General features: G+C 46.8%; 5 protein-coding genes across 5 annotated transcripts; 1 reads left to right on the forward strand and 4 right to left on the reverse strand.

Moving 5' to 3' along the window:
• Positions 1–3,244: 3,244 nt before the first annotated feature.
• On the reverse strand, positions 3,245–3,972 carry F5891DRAFT_427310 (uncharacterized protein). The gene has a single exon (XM_041371788.1). It carries the CDS (start codon positions 3,763–3,765, stop codon positions 3,313–3,315), a length of 453 nt encoding a protein of 150 aa, XP_041216379.1. The 5' UTR covers positions 3,766–3,972; the 3' UTR covers positions 3,245–3,312.
• Positions 3,973–4,997: 1,025 nt separating this feature from the next.
• On the reverse strand, positions 4,998–5,536 carry F5891DRAFT_970023 (uncharacterized protein; the record flags this gene model as incomplete). The annotated part of the gene is made up of 2 exons (XM_041376328.1): positions 4,998–5,405; positions 5,459–5,536. Coding segments are annotated over 2 exons (486 nt in total), but the record flags the coding sequence as incomplete, so codon positions are not given.
• A 519-nt stretch (positions 5,537–6,055) lies between these two features.
• Positions 6,056–6,874, reverse strand: F5891DRAFT_970041 (uncharacterized protein; the record flags this gene model as incomplete). Its single annotated transcript, XM_041376330.1, has 2 exons — positions 6,056–6,571; positions 6,620–6,874. 2 exons carry the CDS (start codon positions 6,872–6,874, stop codon positions 6,056–6,058), a joined length of 771 nt encoding a protein of 256 aa, XP_041216381.1.
• Positions 6,875–7,126: 252 nt separating this feature from the next.
• Positions 7,127–7,396, reverse strand: F5891DRAFT_926443 (uncharacterized protein; the record flags this gene model as incomplete). The annotated part of the gene is made up of 1 exon (XM_041373879.1): positions 7,127–7,396. A coding segment is annotated over one exon (270 nt), but the record flags the coding sequence as incomplete, so codon positions are not given.
• A 950-nt stretch (positions 7,397–8,346) lies between these two features.
• F5891DRAFT_970036 (uncharacterized protein) lies at positions 8,347–9,171 on the forward strand (the record flags this gene model as incomplete). The annotated part of the gene is made up of 2 exons (XM_041376329.1): positions 8,347–8,435; positions 8,487–9,171. 2 exons carry the CDS (start codon positions 8,347–8,349, stop codon positions 9,169–9,171), a joined length of 774 nt encoding a protein of 257 aa, XP_041216383.1.
• Between the last annotated feature and the right edge of the window lie 242 nt (positions 9,172–9,413).

Raw genomic sequence — 9,413 nt, forward strand, 5'->3', positions numbered from 1 at the left:
CATATTTCATCCGCCGTTGCTAGATAGCTTGCTTTTTTCCCATGGCGCCCCCTGGCGTCCACTGTCAACCATTCATCTTGAGGAGTTCACCATTTTCATATCGAAGACAAATCCAAGTGAGGACTCAAATGAACGATTCAGCATCATGATAGTACAACTGCTCGACTTGGCCTGCAATGGCTTTCCACGTGAGAAGGAGTAGCGACATGAAGGGTACCGTTCCTGTGCGCTCGAAGCCTTGGGGAGCGTCTTGAATTGAGGATACTGATTGTATGATCGATGACAAGTCGAAATCGTTAAGGACGCTGATAAATCGACCACCGAAGCGGTATCCCATAATGTTACTGGGGCTGACGTTGCGGTGATGCACGCCTCTCTTCCAGAGGGCGCGATGGCCTGTCGGAGTAATGGGTGAATGATAGAGAACAAGAAAAGGACATGATGACACTTGCACTTGACGACTTCCCATCATGCGAGGAGAAACTCTTTGTCGCTCAGCGTCGTGATTGGATCAAGCTTTCTGAGCAAGATGATACGTATGACCCGGTTGTCCCTGTGGTCAATTCCTAGTGCCTTTCTGATTGAGTTCAGCACGGATAATGGTAGCTGGAACCGGAGATCTAACGCACTTGACACCTAGAGTATGGATGTGTTCGCTGACAATAGTGGAGCAAACTGCGTGTGGGGTGAACTTGAGGTCGGCGGACAAGCCAGAGTTGCCAGGAGTTGTGTCTGTCACTGACGCAGTGGCGTCAAGATTATCGGCCATGATGGGGCCTTCCTAGGGAGATAGAAAAGAAAGGTGAACTTTGGGATCAAGAAGACGAGATTGAAGCTCGTTATTTAAGCTAGCGCAGCACTATTGTCGGACATTTCGAGTCAAGGTCCGCAAGTACTGATAGTAGACCGATAGTTCCTAGTCGAATCCAAAGAAGTTGATGAGAGATCCCAAATTCTCGGTTAATTTTGTGGCGCAGTATCACTTCATGAACACGACCTGCCAGCATCTGTTATTGATCAAGAGATGTTAAATCGGTATGTGAAATAGGCATGCATTGGAAATACTTCGCCCTTGAACACCTAATGGGCCTCGCAGGATTTAGGGAGGCGTTCGAACACCCATATAGCCAAAAGTTGGCTCCTCGACGTGCGGAGGAGCCGGCTGTTATTGGTGACGATGAAGGAAATAAATAGCTGAGCCCCAACATAATAACACGCACGTGGCGGTCATTTTGATTGGTCAAAATGATCCACGTTGATTATGAAGGACAAAGCCTATGGAGAAGGAATGTCACGAATCTGCTCACGCCTTAACCAATCTCCCCACTCGGTGCCAAAATAGATGTTCACCAGCCTCCCCTTCCTTCCCCCAAATACCTCCTTCTCCCTGCACCCATCCCCCAACATCCTATGAGATGGGTGGTCCAAACGACATCCATCAAAAACAATACCCCACAACGATGTCTAAAAACGCTGCCACCACATAACATCCTCCCTCTCGCTGAGCACATGTTCATAGAACAAAATCTGACCCCCAGGTTTCAGCACCTCCGCAGCCAATGAAGAGATGGTGGATTGTGGCGAGGGGATGGAGCAGAGAGTGAGGACAGATATGAGTGTGTCTACAGGTGGGTGCGGCGCAGGAAGATAGGAAAGGGTGGTAGAGATATTTTCAGCACCGCAAGGGAGGATGAGAAGTGTTCCATTATCTTCGTTGTACCCAGCAGCAGAGGCAGTACGGCGCAGCTTTGCATGCATATGCACGTTGGGTTCTACAGCTACGTATTTCGTAACACGCGAATGGTCGAGGTAGTTGACGGTGTGGCCGTGTCCTGTCTTTTGTATAAACAGATTATCATTTCGGTGGAAGAAGAGACGCACCTGCACCGAGGTCTAGCACAACGCCATAGGCGTGTGGAGTGATGAGCCCTTTTTTGACCGCCCTTCCGGCTTCGTCAGCGCTATCACCATAGAGGTCCCATGGGACATGAAAATGCGGGATATCTCAAGAGGTTGGAAGAGTAAGTAGGAAACATGCCAGATTGCTATAATCGTAGGCCAGAGGCCGCCGACAAAGCCAAGACGTAGGTCTGTGACCACTCCGAAGGCTGCATCGAGGCGCATCTCAACTTGAGCTGACGCACGCAGTAAGCACTTGCCAGTGACTTATATAATTACACGTGCAAGCAGCACTGTGCTACGTTTGGATTGGACAGTTTTGTTCTATACTCCCCTTCATCGAAGTTTATTGAAAGCCCATTGCCATCTTTGCTTTCTCACATACTCTCCAAACGCACTCCACGTCGTACCTGGTCATACCCTCGCGCTGCCTCTTTATGACTTGCATGCGCCACCGGATCATCCTTACGTGCGGACGCTGTACGCATACCGTACAGCGCTGGTACAGCTCTATGCGAGATCACGCCAACTGGACTCTGCAAGTGTGCGATTTGCCCGCATGGGAAGCATATCACTGTGGTGTCAGTTCGGGTGTGAGTATCTCGAAACGCCACACCATCTATTTGCCAAGTGTCGTCATTTCGTGGAAACGTGCAACAAGTCGTCGCAGGAAGTGGTTGATATAACTTCCATGCTTCTTTGTGAAGCAAAAACCACTGTTCAAACAACAGATATTTATCTACACCCCGCATGGCACTTGTTCGTTGACGACACTTTAGTGTGGCCCTTGCACCAGACTCACTATTGCTTGGGAACTTACCTGCGATTCAACCAGCAGATCAAATAACCACTGGGCTGGCGACAAAAATAGTGCACGCATGGCACGTTGCAAGTATTCGTTTGGCAGCGTAAATCTGGGGGATGTACAAGCGTATTATGAATCCGATGGTCGGAAAGGCTGAGCGTGTGTTTGATTTGCCTAGACATTTGCGGCATTTGCAGTCACATTCATAATAGCTATGATCATGATGTATTTCGAAGAGCTGAGGAGGCACTTCTGTATGTAGTACCTGAGTTACATCAGTAGCGTAGTCAGCTAATTTATTTATCGTTTATTGTTGAAAGTTCTGGCATAATTAAATTCCTTGGCTTCGAAGTATCGGCGGTCTGATGGCGTAGTTGGTTATCTATGGCGCTGGATCAGTTCAAAAATGTACACACACTTAAGTCACACACACACACGCATACGACACACACACAGTAGTTCAACACACACATGTATTGTAGTATTGTAATATATTCAGTACTACAGGCGCATTTCCGGCAAAATCTCACTTGTATTGAAGAAAATTGAACACTTCTGATGACCGAAAGCAAAGCGGCCAAAGTTTCGAGTCTCCCTGGCCTATGAGATCAGCGCGCTGATGGCAGGTCCAGCGGTGAAGCGAACGCGAACATCTTGTGCTTTAATGGCGGTGGTACTGGTACTGGCTCGTGTTTTGGGATACCTGGTGAAGACGAAGCTGAAACGATGTGAGCCGTACAATCCTTCATACCTGGGGGCGTTGGAGGAGATGCTGTTGATGCTGTTGATGTCGATGTTGAATAACCTGGTGATGGCGTGTCCGGCAATGTGGGTGGTGTGATGTAGGAAGAATTGAGTGGAGGGAAAGCTGGCTTTGGTGGCGAAGGATAATGATGACCATATGTGGGTGTAGGTGCCAAAGCGGCTGGAGGAGGTGGGAAGGGATTCGTAGTAGGAGGATGGGTTGTCTTAGATGATGAGGGAAGAATGTAAGTACATCTCGCGCTCCATCTGGTTAATTTCGCGCAATTGGAACATGCTGATGCAAAATTGGTGTACATACCCTCTTTGTGGCTGACGAGAATGTAAGACCGCGCTTCTTGAGCCAGGAGACGGACACGGCTAAGAGCAAGTTGGCGAAAAATTCAATGAGATTTTCATTGACAATGCCATCGGATGCAACGATGAAGGCGAGGATGTGTGAGATAAACTGATAAACTGATTTTTTCAAATAAACCAACCAGCATTTAATGAAGAATAAGTTGGCGGGATAGGAATTAAAATAAGAGTATAATAGTAGTATGGGCTCAGGATGAAGGATTAAAACGAGTGAGGAAGATTAAAGGGCAAATGACATAGGATTCAAAGGAGTGAGGGGAATTAAATGGGATGATGAGACGTTCGCACAAATTAAAGCCAAAGTTTGATAGAGCCAATGAAGTAGTCCGTCGTCCAGGGGTTGTGGAACGGACGTGACAATGGATCATTGACATCTGGGTGGCCGCGCAACAGGTCATTCAGTGTAGGTTGGACCGAAACGAGAGGCTGGAAGAGTGGCCGATTAGGTAGGGGCATTGCGGACACATGAGTCTGAGCCTTTGCGAAGTCTTGCAGGTCGATATCCTGGTGTTCTTCGTCCTTGATCAATGGCATCATTGGATTATGGCGTGGAGCACGTTTCTGAGTCAGTGGTGAGATTGACATCCCTTTCAGACTAGCTGGAAGGGCGTTGAGACTGTTGTCCGTATCAGAGTCACTTGAACAGAAAACTGTAAATTCCAAGTGTTAGACATTTGACTTCTGCCAGAAAATAAAAACTCGACACTTACGTTCAACTTTGCCTGAGGATCTTCCCGACTTGTTCCCCGTTTTCGATGCAATGGGCCGTCCATGAGCTGATTTTAAATATTATGTGTCAGTAGTGTTCCCATACAATTAAATGGTAGTACTTACTTCCACGCATTTTCTTCTGGGCTGGTTCTTGACGGGTTCCACGTTGCATTGGGCGTTTTGGACGCACTGAAGTAAGTAACACAATGAATTTTAAACACAGCGCTGCGCTCGAGAGTGTGCACGTGAGACTAACCAATCTTTGGAACTTGAGTGAATACATTGTCTTCGATTTTAAGCCCCAGGCCATACTCTTGTTTATGGTCGTTGTCATCGCCGTCGTCACCATCATCGCTGTCATCAGCTATATCGATAATGACCATGTCTGGGTCCCAGCGTGCATAAGTATGCTCAGGTATGAATTTCCGGATACCTATCATTGTGCATACACTGATTAGAAAATTTAGGACGAATTTATTAATGACTCACCGATAAAAATATTTGTCTGTTGAAGTGGGGCATTGCTTCTGCCTTTGTACCGCTCGAGATGTTTGCCAGTTGGGAAGGGCTCAGGTGCGACACTCAGCCTGCGGTTCTCTTTTGAAATTAACACCCATTCAGATGCCCCATTGTCTGTAGCCTTCCCCTTTACATCACCAACCTTTACAGAGTCGAGGTATTCAAAGACTTTTGGAAATAGTCTTCGAATGTAAGCATCAACTTCCTCAAATGTCCAGTCCAAGCAAAAGCTGAAATCCACACTGCCGCCGTCCTCAGACTGATCTCCATCAAAGTGAGCACATCCCCTTCGCTTGAACTTTGACATCTCTGTCTTGACAGGCGGAATTGTGGTCAACAACTCTCCTTTGTCCTTTCAGTCACCGGTAAGCTCATACTAGCCATAGCTTGTTCGAACTAACATACATCAAGGTAATTGACCAAGACGGCAATGGCACCAACTTTGATCAGGACATGACCTTGCTTTGAAGAGCTGGCCTGTCTCGAGGATACAATCCTGCCCTAGGCAATACCAGTCATTTCGAACACGCAAAAGTTAGGTAAATTACTCACTGGGAATTTCTGCTTTGCAGTTGGGCGAAATCCTGCCATCACCTCATCTCTCGCAGCCGTCACAGTAGTTGTATTCTGACTACCTTGTCCAGCTCGTCGAGCGAGCGATTGCTTGAATATAGCTGTCACTCCAGCTCGTTCCTTTGCAGTAGTGACTGCTGGTAGCTCAGCCACTGGCAGTACAGGTGGTTGAGGTCGCGGATGTTTGCTCTTCCCATGCAAACATTCAGCGCAAAGCTCTTTTTGGCCAACTGGAATATTGGTGGGTGCCGAGTACTCTTCACAATAGCAGGGTACTGATTCATCAGGATTGCCCTTGCAAAATGCTGGCTTCGGCATTCTAAGTGAGATGGAGGAGAGGACCAGAACACAAATTAGTCGGCGAGGTGCGGAATTTGTATACAATGGTCCTGGGTCCCTCCGAATTTTGTAAAGTACTACTTAAGCGACTCAAAAAAATTCATTTGCTTCAAAGTGATCAAGAACGCTAGATGCCTGAGCCCATAATGTTGAGCGAGTTCTCCAGATAGGGTCAGCCAATGATATCTCCACATGATGCTCCCTCCGCCTTCCAACTCGTAGGTATTCACTTGTGTTTTCGTCATACTCATCTTCACCCTCCCGTAAATTGTATCCCTCCGGTACAATACCCTCCATGACAACCGCCTCAAGTATTTCGAAGAACATACTTTCATCCTCTTCGTTCCGAAAAGGAGTATTGCTGTCTGGAACCTCTACAGCATCATGCTGGACATCATTTGCTTGTTCCTGCTCAATGCGGTCAATAATATCATCTTCGGCTGGTTCATCTGCCTCGTCACTTGGGTGGCCAGCACCTGTCTGATTTCGATGACGGACAACCTCCCGGCCATGAATACCATAATAGCGCTGCAGAACTGTAGGACAGATACCCTCGAACTCGTCTTCATAGATACCTAATGATGCCTGTCCTAGAAGGCGCATATCCTTCATAGTTATGAGATAACAATTCTGCACTACTGAATATTCACTGACCTGAGGGCTTCGATCCCTGGTATCAGAACCATGAATAGGATGCAAATTCCATTCTTGTTGAAATTGTCGACAATCATCATTGAGCGCATTTAAGAAGAGCACACTGAGGAGCCACAGATGCCCAGGCTTGTCAACATCGAGTTTATGAAGTCGTTCGAGCCTGGTAAAGAATCCCCGCCACCGGCGTACAAACTGTGTGCCTACTTCAACCCACAATCGTTCAATGCGAGAATTCCGTGTTGATCTAACATGCATTATTATTCAAGTAAATTTCTAGAGGACTCCACTTACGATCCCCATAGGAACGAGCCACGATTGTGACCATTTGTCGCAATCATGTGTGTGGCAACCTGAATATTCTCGCCGCCACGATCTCCACGAATACGAGATGGGATGCCATATTCATCCTTTGCGTAGATGAATAAATCCAACACAGTTGATGCACGATTATTTGTGCTGACTCGTAGTGCTGTTATCTGTTGGTGCATAAGGTGTATTGTCACTTTTATAAATTAATTGACTTACAGTGCGACAATACCCGTCAATGAAACCATGGATGACGAAGCCCCATCGAATGAGCTTGTGATGACCATCTACATGCCATAGTGCATTTGGTCGAGCGACTCGGTATTTTCGTCTTCTGGTAACACGTCGTTCTCTCAGCCTTTGTCCCAGCCTGTCAACTCTGCGCAGGGACTGCCAAATGCGATGCTGCTGAACTCGAAAACCTTGGCGTCGAAGGAAGCCAACAAGGTACCGGAATCCTGATTCTGGTTTACTTTCTTTGAAAGTCCTCACAAGTTGATCGAGATCAGCATCACTAATTACTGTAAAGTGTTTTTCTAGGCCATGTTGACGAATAAATTTCCACAGAGTAGTGCGGGACACTTGGAGGATTCGTGCGAGATCTGGCAGCATGATGTGGTGTTGGTTAGATAGGGCTTTACTGACGAAATCGAAGTTAATGATTTTCTTCCGACGCCCAAGTCGACATTGCTGATGGCCCAGAGTCACAAGCTCCGGGATTATCACATTTGCCCGTTCAGCATTTCCCCTGGATTGAAGTATATTTAGATAGCAGAGTGTCAGGCAAGTGAAAGACTTACACATGAAGATTTCCGCTGATATCCTTGAGCATTGCGGCTACCTCCCCAATAAGCCTAGCACATACTAGTAGCCAGTCATGCAGAAGCTGGTAATCAGCAGGACTTGTATCACTTTCAATGGCTTCAAGCAAAGGTAGGGCCTCTGTGGACAGTGCATCATAGTGGTACGCCACTCTGGTTGGTTCTGCGTCATTTGACCGAAGTATTCTAATTGCAGCATTGTATATATTGCTGATGATACCCTCCGCAGTATAGACATTTTGTGGCCATCGATTCTCGTGTTCTGGTAGAGCTGGAAGATCCATGGTTGGTGAATAGAGGTGATAAAGCGGTACACTACATTTACGTCCTTTGTGCTCCGACTTGAATTCAAACTTCAATTGCAGACCATCATGTTTGGGGCCCCAAGTCTTCTTAGGTTTCGACACCGCCGTTTCTATATACTCGATGGTACTCATATTTTCTTGGTCAGATGTTTTCATTTGACAATACTGTAGACTAACGGTCAAAATGCAGGTTGAAAATGCATTGTTCAAGGTCCATGCAACTCAATTATCACGCACATCCATTGTGTTTGAGGAGATGTTTTCTGTTGGAAGTCAATTGCCGCTGACAGTAGGCATGGAAGGCTCAAGCGATGATCATCCAATTATCATTCCCGAACTCAGCATGAATATGTTCGAACTGTTCCTCTCAGTTGCATACAACAGGTAAGACAGTTCTTGAGGTACTGCATTTATTCTAAATGTAGGACTACGCAGTTGGAAACCCGAAGGTCCCACTCATGATGATGTCCTCGACCTTCTTCGTTTCAGCAACAAGTTCATGAGTCAAAAGGCTCGTGATGTCGCCATCAATCACCTCCATGAACGTCGATTTCAACACAAACCATACGAACTTCTCGCACTCTGCCTCGAATTTTCAATTTCAAAGTTCTTTGTTCCCGCTTTTCGCCGTCTCGTCGAATTTCGCATCCGTGATATTCCAGGACCAGTGCGAAGGAGACTTGGGTTTGAAGTCTGGAATGCCTTCGTAGATCTAAAAGAACTTCTCGATGAGCATAACCATATTGTTGCCTGCGAGGAGCCACCCATTGTCACGCATTCACCATACTGCACTGACAACACCGCATGTTTCATTGATTGGCGGCAACTATGGTGGAACTCAATGGCTCGTTTCCTCCTTGATGGCCGCAATCCTCAAAAATTCCATGAAGCTATCGAGCGCTTCCAGGAACTTGGGCCAGAAATTGGAAGGGTCAATCCGGAGTGCTGGAAAATGCTGCTTCAGACGGTGAAGAATGCAACAGCATTCTGTCTCGCTTTTGATCTCGTCGAGGAGACAGCTCAGCAGTTGTCGGCGGCCCTGATCACGGAGCCTGCCCCAATGTTGACGAAAGCCGAATTGGATACCTTGGGCTTGCCAAGCCATGAAGAAATTTTATAAATGGGACGGATATCCTCCGAGTCAATTCCTCGATCGTCATCTGATGACTTGGTTGGCGAGTCTGGTGAGACTCGGATATTTGCCAGGGCTGCAGCGGCCCAATGATTCAAGCCAGTTTAGTTAGAACAATTGACTTAAAAATGCACCTGTAGTACTGAATGTGTTGCAATACTACAGTACATGTGTGTTGAACTACTGTGTGTGTGTCGTATGCGTGTGTGTGTGTGACTTAAGTGTGTGTA

This window comes from Suillus fuscotomentosus (assembly GCF_016647785.1).
Source record: "Suillus fuscotomentosus strain FC203 chromosome Unknown F5891scaffold_344, whole genome shotgun sequence".
NCBI lineage: Eukaryota > Fungi > Basidiomycota > Agaricomycetes > Boletales > Suillaceae > Suillus > Suillus fuscotomentosus.